This window comes from Copadichromis virginalis, linkage group LG11 (genome assembly GCF_057382275.1).
Source record: "Copadichromis virginalis isolate Kocher_CV1m ecotype Utaka linkage group LG11, C_Virginalis_male_GT1.1, whole genome shotgun sequence".
NCBI lineage: Eukaryota > Metazoa > Chordata > Actinopteri > Cichliformes > Cichlidae > Copadichromis > Copadichromis virginalis.
Genome location: NC_140628.1, coordinates 16031102 through 16046967, shown reverse-complemented (window position 1 = coordinate 16046967; position 15866 = coordinate 16031102). Strand labels below are relative to the sequence as shown.

Here is a 15866-nt window from a genome sequence, read left to right as displayed (position 1 = left end):
ATACACACACACACACACACACACACACACACACACACACACACACACACACACACACAAACGTCTCGCACATGATGCACACCCCTGTCACAGCCTTGGCTTTAACTTTCATGTTTAGAGGAAAAGAATAATAGCTGATAATTTCATACAAATAAACACATTTTGCTTCCACTTCCACTATTCTGCAGTTTCAATACTGCGGTTTCATCTGTGAACAGTCTTGCGGGTGTTCAGTCAAAGTTTATTTTAATCTGTTGCCTTGTTTTTACTTGTTTTATGCTGCAAAAAATAGATTTACTCTGCATTACAGTGGGTGCATTGGAACATGGTTAATGCGGTGCCACAAGTCACATGAATATTAAACATGATTCTTTAGAGGAAAATTTTCACCTGTTCCTGTCAGCACAAAGTGTGAAACACATACTTTAACAGAATGCAAGAGGGGGAGGATAGGAAGAGAAAAGCACCACGCATAAAAGTCTGATGGCAACTGTGAACACACAAAAAAAAACAAAAAACCTTTAAAATATGTGGTTTTATTAAAAGAAGTTCTATAGGAGTTCAGCATTATACTCCAGAAAGTTCAGAAGCAGACACCGGACACATTAAAGACAAACTGAAACACTGAAGCAACACAGTCGAAAGATTCTGCCTCTTAATATGGCCCGGGATCCAAAATTACATTTAATTTCCCATCATGCAACTCCATACCACCATTCTTTAGACACCCAGTGCATAACGCTGCCACTATATCCCCCACTTCCTATTAAAAGGACTCAAGCCTGTAAGTCAAAAGAAACCTCGTGACATTATCAGACATATATACTTAAACTTCACACTTAATAAACTCAGCTTAATGGGAAAAAACACACACATGCTAATAATTTATCAGTCTCATGACGGGTTATAGACAAAAAACACTCTTTTCTTCCAAGTATAACATTTCCAAAAATCAAGTAAGTATTTAGGGTAAAAGCGAACTGGGATTTCCTCCTAAACAAAATGTAAAACCACGTTCCACGAATAACCAAGAAGGCAAAAATAAACAAAAAGAAGATAAAGAACATTTCTGTTCTGCCTTACTGATTTTTTTTTTTTCACAAATCAACTACCTTCCATTATAGGTCTGAAATATCCTATAAGATAACTTCAGACTAAAACTCCTGATAAGGCCTCCTTTTCTGTCTGAACAACTCCAGTTCGCTTCCTTCACTCTACCCTTTCAAGCAAAAAGTTTAGAGTCATCATAAACGTCTTTGCTTCATAATCACCGCCGTTCCCATTTGTGTTTCTATAGTGCTAAAAACGTTGTCTTTCTCCCTCTGGATTTAAGGTCTATAGAGCAGCATATGGTACCACCTCAAGGGTGGATGGTGATGGTGTGTAGAGGTATGAATAAGCATCCCACTGTACACTCCCCCCCACCCCCATCCCCCTGAACCCTCCAGCGAAAGGTGGGTCCTGCAGCACGACGCATTGGCATGGAAAATGAGCTATTAAATCCAAAGCTGTAAATACTTCAGTGTTGCATTGGTCTGCTCTCTGCTTTCAACTTTTTATTTGCCAAAATTTAATTCGCTGATTAGTTTAATGCTGATAAATCAGCATCTCATCTATTCAGATATATCTCATCTATTCTAATAAATCAGCATCTAATTTTTTTATCCTTAAAAAAAAAAAACAACTTCTCTTTGGGACCTTTTTTTGTTTGTTTTTTCGTGTTGCATGGAGTGGTTTAATGTGTAGGGGTTTGCTTAAGAAATAAACATTCCATGGTTCAATTCTCGGATGAGACACGTATTCCGTCAGGAAGGGAGTCCAAATTGACCGTGAGAATCTACGTGCTGTAGCAACCTCTCGACAATAATGGAGCAGTCAAAAAGCAGCCTTTATGTAACCTTTCTGGGTATTCTTGGCTACCAAAACAGGCTAGAAATAAAATACACTGTGATGATTAGAAATTACAAGAGTCAATTGCTTTTTAATTTCTTCTACACATGCTAAATGACAAAAATCATCTGTAAGGATTTAAAGATCCTAGAAATGTTTGTATCAAAAGCCAGTATGGGTTAAACCATCACTAAAGTGTTTAAACTTAACACTATACAGCAGACCAGTGGAGCACCTATCATTTTAATTCCTGGCTATTGCTACAAACACAAATTACATCCTGCATACTAGCAAGAGTGGATAACATGTGTTATCATTGCTTTAAGGCTCGGTCTGAGGTCAGACAGCTCACTCCAGTGAAAAAGTGACCAATTTACCTCAAAATGCAAATTTTAGCTGCGCCCTCATTGGCAAAATGCGAGCATGTGTATGCGATTCCTTTAAGGGACAAATTGACAAATCTGTGTGCAGCCTCCCACTGCCGTCTCCTGATTTCTCTGATTAATCAAGTGAATAAAAACTAGGTCTTAATTAAAAGGATCTGGACGTGCTCCCAGCTCAGAAACTGGCAGACCCCCACCGTGCTGCTCCGCAGTCGGCCCCACAAACAAACTCCCAGAATAAATGACCAGCACATAAAAAGGTGAATAATTCACTGTAATGAGGGAACTTAGCAATAATAACAACTGACATATGTCGTCAAAATGAAGTGAAATGGGTGCTTTCTGGAAACAAGACAGCATTAAGGAAAGTGGAGATGCAGTCTCATAAACAAGAAAACAACTCTACTGCATAAAAATAGGTAAACCTAAAAAAAAAAAAACAATAATAAAAATGAAGTAGTGATCATTTGAACCCCTGGAATGTGCCCTTGACTCAAAGCCTCGAGTTGGGACCTCAGTGTCAAAGCTTTCATTTTCTTAAGTAACACTAAGTAAGTGCCCTCAAAACTCAAGAATTATGACAGAGGGTGGAATTATGAATACGTATAGACTAACCATTAATAAGAAGAAAGTGGAAGCTCAACATTAATCATCAAGATTTTAACCTCTAATTCTTACAGCTTTAAGCAGTTTGGTCTAAGCTGTGAAAAATATGACTTTGGCACACAAGGTGACTGGCAGAAAGGATGTTTTCTTGTCTGTAACATTCCAGTACTGCAGTTTCACTAATTGAACAGTATTTACTATACAATCGTTTTAGCCTAGATTATGAAGTACACCACACAGTATGCACTTAGATAAGACATACTGGAAGTATCATTTCTGTGTTTACTACAAAAGCGGTACGTAGTAAAACTACAGTCCCCACACAAACCATCCACTGTCACAGGATATCAAACCATCCTGTTTTTATCTTTTCTTCAACACACATTTACATACACACACACACAGAAACACAAGGGCACAATCATACACACACATGGTAAGCACAGAGCATGGACTTCAATTAAAGTCCCATTAAAGTTTCGGCTGAAAGGGGGATGGACCATAGGAGGCAGAGAGGGGCATTTATTGATGGCGCCCTCACATCTCGTTCCTGCATTAAGTTGATTTTAAAAGCAATTAATACACATGGTCAGGGAAAAGTAATGGAGAGCCCCATGTTCTTAACCTGCCGGACATTTCCCAGCCGAAGTCCTGACCAACGCAGGCCTGCTTTGCATTATAAATGACAAGATAAATCTTAATGGATTGAGGATAATCAGCTAGCCATGAAGGCTGACATATACACACATTCACCAGGCATACGAGCGCACAAACATGGACGTACAGACACGAGGGAAATTAAAGGCTTTGAATACGTCTGCATTGATTATTTTAAATTATTAGCCCACCTCTCTTTGGACCTCCAATGCTTTTAGCCTAAGCTTTAACACATTTACAGAGACTTATTGACTATAATTACAACTGAGTCCTAGTAATGGACACATCAATTATGAGTCGCACATGTCTCTGACCAAGCGTTGCTCAGGGAATCCCAATCTGGGGTCCATTAGCGTCTCTCCTGCTGGTCTGAAGCTCAATCAGTCTTTACCTTCACCTCTACTGAAACAGCTATTACCTGGCTGAAGTAGATAGTAGCTCTAACATTAGCTTGAACTGCCAAAAGAAGAGGCGCCCAATACTTTGGGACCTAAAACAAAGGCCTAATAGCTGAGGAGCTACACAAATGACAGCTTTTCTTTCCTTTTGCAATTTCTGGACTGAATCTGATAATAACCACCAAGCCAATCTGTATCACTTATAGAAGGTTTAGTCATTTGTGTAAGAACTGGGAAGTGCAATTGTTAATAAAGTGTATGTGAATATATGATACATTTTCACTTTTTTAAATCACAAGCAGCTTTCTAAGCGGAAATAAATGGATAAATTGCAATTCCAAGCACTTAAAATATGCATTACCAAGTTAATAATTTCAATATTTGCAGTAAAGATGAGGTTTACAAAGGATATACAAAGGATTATGAGCACCTTCCTAAAACTATGTTGTCATGTAATGTTTTAGCAAACTCACTGTGGGCTGCAGATGCCTCATTAATGTGCCCCCTTGTTTTTAATAGCGCAAGTAAAAAAGAAGAATCATAGCTGTGGCTTGCTTTTACACAAAAAAACAAACATACTGCATTGATGCATATTTACTGTGTGGGAACAAGGTCCAAAAAAGAGGGAGAAGGAACAGTTCAAGAAAGCAAGCGTACGTACCGGTGTGAGTGCGAATGTGTGCCAGGAAGGCCATAGAGTTGCTGCTCTTGCACACCTTGCCACAGTATTTGCACACGTTGCCCTGGTTCTCCTCCCGTTCGCGGTTGATCTGCTCCGTGTCCTCCAGCACGTACTTGTTGACCTCCCTCAGGAGCTCCTCGTGTTTCTCCTTGATGTGATAAAACAGATCCTGCTCTGATTCAAATCGATCCGTGCACTTGACACACTTGAAGCTTGCGCCCCCTTCGGGCAGCTCCTCCACACTGTTCTGCTCGTTGCGAAGGTGGGCAGCGCTGGTCAGGTGCTGGTGCAGGTTGCTCTCGGTGTAGAAGGACTTGCCGCAGACCAAACAGTGGAAATGCCTCTCCTTGGAAGGATGCTTCATCGAGATGTGGACATTGAGGCCGCTGATGCCGTCCGCCATGAATCCGCAGTCCTCGCAGCGTATGCGAGAGTTGCTTCCTTTGGTTTCCTCCCTCACCTTTGCTTCCTTGGGTTTGAGCTTCTTGACGTATGCGGAGCTGGGAGACACTAAGCCAGAGGTCACTGGTGATCCTCCAGTCAAACATATCATGGTGGCTTCACCTTCCAGAGACAGGCCTTCCTGTGCAGCCTGCTCCTGCTCAGCTAGGAACTTCACAGATACAATACAGGCATCAAAGGGAAGGGCTTTGGACATTTGTGTGTCTCTAGTCATAACGTCTACCTTTAAATGTTCATCATCTGCTTGTTTACCCTCTTGTTCCTGGCTCTCTGGCTGTGCCAACTCAGAGACTGAAAGCTGACATTCTTCATCCTGCTGGGCTTCAGAATCTGCTGTTAGCTCAGTCGCTTCAATGGTCATCTCTGGTTCACCACAAGCAGGAGATGTAATTGCATTTGCTTGCTTCTCATCTCCACCTACAAGCACATCATTAACCAGCTCTGTGGTGACACAGGGCGCAGGTGTATTCTGGCCTTCCACAGATTGACTGTCTATGGGACAGGATTCAGACACCTCTGCGGGACTCACGGATTCACATTCAGGGTTAGAATTTGCTGCAGGAAGCTCCGTGATATCATTCAGCTTTAGAGGGAGTGCGAAGGCTCTTTGTCCTTCGCTCCCTTTTTGTTCCAGATATTTCTGACTTTTCTGCTTGTGTTTCTCTGTGCTTGCATGGCGGGACATTTCCCTGCTTGTTACAGCATAGTAACTGCACGCTAAACAGACATACTCAAAATCTCTGGTGTGTTTTCTCTTGACGTGAAGATGGAGGGACGGAATAGATTGAGCAACAAAATCACAGAGGCTGCAGGCATTGACAGAGTCATATTTACTTTTTTTCTGGTTTGCCTCTGGCTGAGTTTGCTCGTCTCCACCGTGTTCTTTGGAAGTTGTGTCATCAGATTCTTCCTCTGTGCCAGTGGTCTCTACGATGGTATTCGGCTCCTTGGTTTCCTGAATTGATGTACTTATGTGATTTGTGATTGGGTTCTTACTTGTGCATTCTTGTGCACGTCTAACATGCTTCTTTGTTAAACAGTGACGATCCATGTCTCCTTTGGTCACACAGCTGTAGTTGCACAGAGTGCAGCTGTAGCCATAATCTTTGCTGTGTTTACGGCGAACATGAACACTGAGGTTGGTGGCGTTGGACACCACCAGGCCACAGTATCCACATGTGGTTGTGGAGCCTTGCTTTGGTCTTCCTCTTTTCTTACTGGGAGGTCCCAGCTCTAACTCTTCCTCCTCAGCTAACACGGCTTTGGCAGCCTCAGCTGCCTCGTCGGTTTCCTGTTCTCCTCCTGTCAACGTATCTACCCCTTCTCCCCCGAGCATCTGAGCTACGTCATCTATAACAGCACCATCTCCAGCACCATCTCTGCTTACCCTGTCGACATATACTTCAGATTTTGAGCTCTTGCTTTCTTTCTCCTGCTGCTGCATGTGGCTATCTGAGGACAGGTGAGAATCCATCCACTCAGATGTGGCAGAAAGAAAGTTGCACAATTTGCAACGGTACCAGTCCTGGTCAAGGTGTTTGACACGAGCATGGTTCTCCAGCAGCGTAGCTGTGCTGACCCTAAAATCACAGTTTGCGCACTTCAGCTGGAACCTGCTGAGGGTGCGTTTGGGGGTCACTCGTGTTGAAGTAGCCTTCATGCTACTGCCAGGATCCACAGCCTCCTCCCTGTCATCTATGCTTTCATCAGCATCAACTGAAAGACAGTTCAGAGATACAATTGTTAAATATAACTTAAAAAAAGAAAAGAAAAGAAAAAAAGACAGGCACATTTTTTATTCTACTACCTATTACAAATATTATATTAAGCCAATGCTTAATTCACATGTAATGCTAAAGGCTTAGAACTGTGGAGAACAGGATATACTCACATGTATACGGGGTGTCTTTGGTGTGGTATCTCTGGATGTGAACATCTAGAGGAGCCTTGTCCCTAAACTCTTGCCCACAGTAGTTGCAGGAATGAATAATCTTGGGTTTTGGGATTCGCTTGCTCACTCTTCTCTCTTGTGTAGGGATTGTTCCTTCTTGCTCTACCTGCTGTTTGTCTAATACACTTTGCTTTTCAGTTACATCCTTCATGTTTGTGCCTTTGTCACTTGCGACTGATCTCAGTTCATCACGATCAGAATCTTGTTCCTGTTTAACCTCAGCGCCACTCTCTGCCTCCATGTCTGCCTCCTGCTGGATTTCAGCAGGACTCACATTAGAGATATTTGCACTTTTCTCCAAAGGTTGTGCAGCTTTGTCAGACATCTTTCCGTGCTTTCGTGCAAAGTGGATCTTCAGTGATCTCGGGCATTTGGCTGAGAAGCCACAAACTGTGCAGAGGTTGTCGCCGTCTTTAGGTGCAGAATTCGGACTTGGTCTCTCAATGACTTCTTCATCTGCTTCATCGAGCTCAGCAGCACTGGGCGAGTCTCCTGCAGTTTCCTCCATTTCCACATCATCTGTATGCACTTGCCCACTGATGTTATTTTCAGCCACTTTCTCCTCAATGGCTTCCTCTCCTGATATCACTGTTTCATCCATATCATATCCTGCTATGATTACACACAACAGTGAAGCTGATCGCTATCATCAGAGCTGGTTCAGAATCCTGAAAGAGGGGGGAAGATGGAAGACAAAATGTCAGACATCTTTATTTGTCTGAAATACACTTTAGTGTATGCTATAAAAAAAAGAAAAGGAAATAGTAAAAAGTTAAGTTCAGCGAGACAAACAACAGCTAACAACAAGCTTCTGAAAAGTATTCCTTCTGCAGCATTCTCGGACCAAGCACAAGTAAATGTTGCCATCTAGTGCTTCCAAACAGACATTGTTAGTCACAGACATCCAGCATGAAAATTGGCTGCTGCTTATTTAAGTTCTGCTGGAATTCAAACCTTTTGTGTGATAAATGTACTAAAAATGTACAATGGCCAACACAGATCAGTGGACTGCAAATCAAGTATTGTTCCTTGAAGTTTATTTACTTGACATGTCTGTCTTTGCAGTGTATTTCATTTGCTTTTGTTACCCCATTTACTCCAATATTATATCCTCTTTAAATAATTGGATTGTTTTTGATTGAACTTCTGTACATACAAGTTAGACAGACTACAATGACATGTTTCGTTTTGGATTTAAAAACGAAAAAACTGTTTAGTGTCAGTTAGTTTCCACGGTGGATTTTATTTTTTCAGTTTAGTTTGGAGGGCATGTGTCTGAGGCAATATTTAGGAAAATTAGTACAGGTATTGTAATAAAAACACAGAATGATTTAACATCTTTAACAACTCATCAGGCAAGTAGTAATAAAAATATTTCACCAAACTAACAATTACCAAGACTAAGGATATTTCATTTTCTTTCATTTTAGTGTTCAAAGTTCACAAAATCATTTCAGTTATTTTTTCAAAATCTAGTTTTTATCTTTATTTATTTTTTTAACTAAAACATTTTTCATGTGTACTTTTAGTTTAGTTAGTTAACTATAATAAACCTGTCCCCGTCAGTTCTTTGGCAAACAAGTTGGACTTCATCTGACCAAAAAGGTTTCTGTCAATACTAATCATTAAACATTTCAATCTCCCCTTTTTTGTGTAATTTTGTTTGTAAATAATGTATCTCAGGTTCAGTGGCTAACCGACACTCTCAAATCCTTTCCTATCTTTGTGTTTTTCCACAGTCTACTTTCTCACTCATATAGCCAATGAATTAAAATGTGCAGCTTTTTCATTAGATCCACAAACAAATTGAGGACATATCATATTCACAGGAACTATATAAAAATAAAGTAGTCACTATCCGGTCCTGTGGAAAAACTAAGTACCCCCTATGATCCCCCTTTTAGCAGCAATAACTTAAAGTAAAGATTTTATCAGGCTCTCACATCACTGTAGAGAAATTTCAATTCACTGAGGTTTTTGCAGGGCTTATTTAATGCACTGCTTTATTAACGTCCCACCACAGCATTTCCATAAGGCTGAGGTGTTGACTTCGGCTCATTGCAACACTTATTCTTTTCTTATTCAGCCATTCTCTCGTAGATTTCGTGCTGTGCTTGGGATCATGGTCCTGTTGCATGACACAGTTTGAGCCCAGCTTTAGCTTGATCTAGTCTGACCATGGGGTGAATTTTCTAGGACATCCACTCCTTGGCATTGCTTTACCACACAGCTAAAGGCTCCAGACCAAAAAACTGACAAAACGTCTGCTTTTCAAAGGTGCCGACACTTGCTAATGATCAGTTAATTAAGTGCATTTAATTAGTGGCACCTAACAGCTGCTCACCTTCTTAATTCCTATGGAAGCAGTAAGGGTGCGCTTAGTTTTAAATATTCACAATGCAGTCCACTTTCATTATTTCCATTGTAATTATGTTATATTTAAGTTTCAATTTAGCATTTTTGTGCTCATTACTTTTCTTTGATAGCTCACCTTCACCCTGGATTCCCTGAAAAGGGAATGTCCATCCATGGATTCACCATGGATGGACATTCCCTACACAGCAGCCCTGAGAGCTCAACACGTCACAACTTTAATTACATGAAAATTTAGAAAACAATTTTACTAACTTAACAGCACAGACACTGCAAATTTTGAAAGTACCGAAATGTGCTGCAAATATAAAAACATAATCAAATAAATACATAATCAAATATACAGGCAAAATAAAATTTTAAGAATCACAGTAATCAAATATTTACAGTACTCAATCAAATATTCTTCTATGGAAAGAATTATAATGCACACAAATTATTATTCCATGTATTTGTGGGTGAGCTGATGAGATTTATTTGGTGAATCTCACTTTCTTCATGTGTAACAACGCTAATTGTGAGTGTATAATACAGTTTAATACCCTTACATGTTGTTTTTAAGGGGCCATAACACAGACCTCGGGGGTTTGGACCCAATCATATTTAAATATGCAGGACATCCAGTCAGACTTTTAAAGTATCCAACTTTGAGAATATCCTAGGGTGTGCTCACTACCACCAACTACCGTTTATTTTGGTAGCATACGATTACAGGATTAACTGAAGTATCACCATGTAAAGACTGTCCATATATATATATATATATATATATATATATATATATATATATATATATATATATATATATAAAGGCTCGCAAACAGTGAGTTCACTATAACAGCAGAATTCTATCGGTGTTGTGTCTGTAGCTAAGGAAAGCGGACAGCGGTCCTGAACGACTTCGTTACTACTTTCAGTGCACAACTCCGCTTGAATGCCCACTTAAAAAAACAACAACAACAAAATAAAAAACTGCCAATTTTATATGTGTCGATATATAAGCAGTTTAACGACTAGGCGTCAGTGCTAGCTTGGAAGTACTGGTAAAGTTAGCCACAAATGTTTTATACAACACGATAAAAACTGCAACGAAGAGAGAGACAGCCAGTGCCACAGTCCTACATGTTCCTTTGCCGCTCATTTCATCGCTTGAATGATTCATACTCTTAAACACTAGAAGACTAAAACATTACAGCCCCACTTCTTAATACAGTTGCTAACTTGCTAGCAACATGTTCTCCAACGGTCTTCTGATATACGCACAACGCATCCAATTAAACTTCAACATCGGCAGAAACATCCAATCGGAACGGAGATAAGGCGGGTCTATGTAGGTCCTAGGCTTGGAAAACGACGGCAGCACAGAGGCCCAAAAAGGAGGCTAACGTCGACCTCGGAAACTGTCTTCTATGCTGCAGGAACAGTACTTTATAACACTCAAGAGACTACGCAATCGTTTGAAAAAAGCCAATACGAGTATATAGATGTCTGTACAGTGAAATACTAGTTGAACTTACCTCTTGTTATATGCTTATTTCCACTGTCCGCGCTTTTTGATGCTAGACACAAATGGCGTACCGTAGCGTGAGCCATGCGTCACAGAAGACGGCCTTCCTGCCCGCGGCTTCTTGTTTTTTTTTTCTACATCAGCTGATTTCATCACATGATGCATTCTGGTTCTGTGGGAAAGCGAAAAACGGCGTAACAGTACTGAAATGCGTGACATTTGAAGGCTTAGTTAGTCGTTGGAAAGCCGTCGGTAAACATATGTTACTAATTGTTCTTACTAATTAACACCGAAAATGTAAAACTATTGAATATGCTGTAGAACGCCATAAGTTAGTACGTGATGCATTCAAAGTCACCATTTACAGAAAACCAATATAATCAGCAATTCAATACATCATGCACGTATGTCTAAAATTATTTTTTATGTATGTATTTATTAAGTTTTGTTTTGTTTGTTTGTTTGTTTTTACTTGAGAAGAAATTCTCTAGTTTTCTGGTAGACTACTCTTTTCATGCTGTATTAATAATAGATTATGGCATACAGTGTTGAAGTAATTCAGTAAAACTATTTCTCTTAGTGTGCTGGTAATTTTTTTTGAAAAAAGACAGAAGAAAGAAAGAAAAGAGAAAATTAAAACCACAGATTATGAAAGGGTTGTCACAGTGAATTATTTATTTATTTTCTAAAATGGTTGGGTCTATGATGAATCACCACTTCCATGTGACACACAGTGTTAGCATTATAACGACTAAAGATAGATTAATGCACCAGTATTAATTGATTAAGTAGTCTGACAGGTCAGAAGGTGATAAATGAAACCTCCAGGAATGAATATGCAGTTTATTTTTCCAATAAATGTCTTTAATTCATCACAGTCAAAATTCTATGACATGGATGGTTTAAGACACAAACGCCATCTTTCCCAGGCTTCATTTTTCAAAAGGATTAATCATTCATTTTTCTCCAGCTGTCTAGTAAAAGAATCCTTCATTCCTAAACATATTTAGTGTTATTCATTCCATGCTTCCACACTTCATCAAACTTTTTTTCCCATTAAAACTGGGTGTATAATAATTCAACACTGATTCATATCACACCCCATATTGAACTTTCATTGTCAGTCATTAATTGTAAAAGGTCTCTTTACAATAAAGCCAGATTGCACAGTGCTTAGTCTGAATTTCTGTGACTCGGGAGTCAGAAGGTCACAGTCTACGTCACAGCCTCCGTCACTGAACGGAAAACCACAGGTGTTTACTTGCCTGTCCTTAGACAACATACCAAAACACCTGCATCATCATGTGTGACTAATAAATAAAAAAAGACTGTATTAATGTGTGTTTGAGACCATTTCTGCTTTATTTATATAGCACCAAATCACAAATACAGTTACCTCAAAGTGCTTTTTATTGTAAGGTAAATCCCTACAGTAATACTTCAGTTAACAGTATCTGGATAGCATAGGGAAAGGTGTCAGGTTTTTGCCAGATTTGTGTGTGTTTTCTTAAGGGCATGACATTCTGATACTGTTTATGTGCTGTTCTCAGACCTTCTAAGAACTCACTGCACACCAGGTGGATACCAAGTTTCAGATTTTCAGATACCTACTCTTTGGGAATTACATTATGCTAGATGTAAGTAAAAAATCACCCATTAACCCATCCCCACTAATTATATATATATATATATATATATATATATATATATATATATATATATATATATATATATGTGTGTGTGTGTGTGTGTATACGCAATAATGACAGTGTGATAGTGAGCCAGCACACACATTGTGAGGACCCTGAAGCTGGAAACAGAAGCAGCCTGGAAATTCATTCATCATTTTTAATCTCATTTTGTCATATGACAAAATTTCTTCTGTGATAAAGGACCATTACCTTTTCTCTAGCTTTAATTCCAGTATAGACCTTGAGATTGAATAAGATCACACCTTAATTATTCTTATTAAAGCTCAGGTAACTTTAAAACATATGCAAGGGCTTCGGGGGCTTAAATAACAGAGTGCAAAATAGTTCATGTGAAATATTATGTGCTCGTACTCAGTGCTTCCACTAGTTGTCAGTTCACTAAACTCCAACTTTCAATCAGACTTTGAAGGCTGTTTGTACAATATGCATTGCTAGAGTTTAACATGTTGGTGGGACACATTGGAAAAATGTAGCAGGAAAACATATGCAGGGAAATGTTATCCTAGTCTTATAAATGGACCTCCAATTTCCAAGAAATGGATATCCAGTCTAAGCTATCCGGGAGGAACGTGTAAGAGTGGACTTGCATAGCTCACCACAGAATTACTATACCTTCTTTTCTCATTCCTCTTCAGTGCTTTTGACACTGACTATTTTCTACCTGGCTGCTCGAGGACCTTTATATGAGTCAGTTTACTCTGCTGTAAGGGCACTGGTGATGCTACCTGTTAAACATAATTGAATATTATGTAGCATTGGGTTTAGCTCCATAGGTTTCAACGGGTTACTTCACCCCACCAGATGGAGCAATCTGCACGTTTTGTTACACTTTGCAACCACAGCTGCATCACGTCTGCATGCGCTGCTATGGCAACCACTACAGACACAGCTCACAAAAAGAGCGAAAGAAAAGTTTTATGTTAGAGTAAAAATGTTGTAATGTTGTGTTACAAAACCTCTTCAAACACTGGAAACCCGTTTCCATAATAATGATAGCAATAATGATAATAATAGTAATAATAGTAATAATAATAATAATAATGATGATGTCAGAATCCCCATTGTTTGCCTCAGATTGTTTGTTTAGTTAGTTCTTTACACACTGAGTAACAGTACCAGTGGATTTGCACCAGGATTGGTGCCGTTTTGATATTGTACATGAACAAGTCTTTATCCATGGATTTTTTTTGTTTTTTAGAGACCAAATCATTACACTGCACACAGCTGAGAGCTTTTCTGACAACACAGCATATTCCTTTCTTTTTAAAAGAACATTAAAATTCTGAAAATACCACAAACTCTGAATTTACAGCTAAATTAAAGTTCTTCTCTTGTAAATTTTTACATTTACAGTCATATGCTAAGTGATGACTCAAAGTAAAGGCAGACAGCTAAGTTTTTAAAGAAAACAGAAGTGGTGAAGGTGTTAGAAGGTGAGAACTTTGTCATTTCTTATTTTACTCTGAGTATACTGCACTTTACCTTTTTGTTTTTACTTTACCTATAATACATATACTTGTACCAAGCTGTTCACTTACACGCATTAAATATTGTACAACACACTATTGCTTTCTACGCCTCAGTCATTCAATCTGGTCCAGTTTTTTTTAGTGCTTTCTTTAGAATGACTCGGGTCTCTGCAGTGCCCCACTTCTCCCTCCAAAATGCACATGTGTGCCTGCATTAGTTTTTCCTTTATTATACCAGTACTGGTCAAAGAGCATGAGGTCACAGCAGTCCCAAAATGCATCACCTCACTGCGTAAACACACATCTTTGTTTTATAGGTTAGTCTCTGTCAACAGGGTGCTGTAATGTCTGAGGCCTCCGAGAATACACACACCTTGATTTAGTTTAAAAGATAACATTTTCAAAAATGTACAGGATATCAGAAACCCACAACCTCTTTATGAATTTTGGGGTTGTGGGAAAACCTCCAGGCTATATGTGTCTGAAGGTTTTTAGGACACACAGCAACTACTTTATTCAGTGGTTTCCCTCTCCATGTTGACTCGTGCTAAAACTGGAAAACTGGACTCATTTGAATCATGTTTCTTTATTATACTTTAAACTCAGCTATGGCGTGCCTTTACACTTTGTCCCATCCATAGTAAATAAAGTCACAGCTTGCAAATGGATGGCATGTGCAGCAGCATTCCTTCAGACTAGGCTCTTAATCCTTGTCACTCCAGTTCTGACATTTCCTTCAGGAGATCTGGGCCAAAATGGGGCTGATCGAGTTTCAGATGGATCTAAATAAAGCTGCCTTTCTTTCTTAGAATCCAAGGCTAAATAAGTGTAAGGGATTAGAGTAAAACTGAATAGCGGGAAAGAGAGATGTGTCATTACAGCGCGACTACTACCTACAGTAGCTTGGCTTGGTATGGAACCTGTCAGGGCATCATAATCATAATGAAAGCTAAGAAGACATATTGAGACATTAGCAGGGTGACCTAATATGAAGGCCTTAAGTTTTCGATAAACAGTTTGAGCATGTGAGTTAAAACAGCGCGGTGATGAATTCATGGGGGGAGCTCCTTAGTTTTTTGGCTGCAAATACAACAACATATGCAGACAGCACAGCTGCAGAAAACTAAGGGTCTCTCAACCCTCAGACACCCCCTACCCCCACCCTTCCCTACTTTCCAACGTCTCCATACTTTCCTAGAAACATTACCTCACACCACATTAGAGCTTGAGGTATCACCTGGGGAGTACATTTCTGTGCTTACTTGAGCTCTGTATCTATGTGTTAGTGTATGTACTGCATGTTTGAGTGTGGGGAAAGTTTTCTTTTTTCTTTTTAACCAAAAAAAGCAGCTGCTCCTAAAACGTGTCTGTTTAAAAGTGCCATTTTACAGCACTGGGTGGAGTGCAGCAGACTTAATCCTCCTTTCTCGCTTTTCTTGGAAATTTGGTTCTCCAGCTACTTACCGCGCCCCCCCCCCCCCCCCCCCCAAAAAAAAATTTCTGTAACCTTTGCCCCCTTTGTGATATCAAAACCTCTGCCACTCAAGATTTTTATCATAAACACCCACAATAAAACCATCCAGGTTCCTATCATCATGCAGCTGACAATAAATGCATGCTCACTCCATCACTGCGCTCAAACTGCACTCAGCACAAGATGTTTCTCCATCAGCACTTGCAATGAACTGCAAACCAAGAGGTGTTTCATTTCAGCCCCACCTTTTCATGATATGGCGAAACAGGCTAAATATTGCACAGAAAATGAATGCCATGTTA

At 39.6% G+C, this 15866-nt stretch overlaps 1 protein-coding gene across 1 annotated transcript in view; it reads right to left on the bottom strand.

The window, feature by feature from the left end:
• The window catches only part of znf407 (zinc finger protein 407), a 156453-nt gene extending 145439 nt beyond the window's left edge, over positions 1-11014 (bottom strand). Inside the window, exons 1-3 of the mRNA XM_085473346.1 lie at positions 10920-11014; positions 6970-7697; positions 4596-6794 (exon numbers count right to left, since the gene is read on the bottom strand). Coding sequence (XP_085329472.1) covers positions 4596-6794; positions 6970-7630 — 2860 coding nt within the window. The 5' untranslated portion in view covers positions 7631-7697; positions 10920-11014. The remainder of the gene's footprint in view (positions 1-4595; positions 6795-6969; positions 7698-10919) is intronic.
• Positions 11015-15866: the final 4852 nt, after the last annotated feature.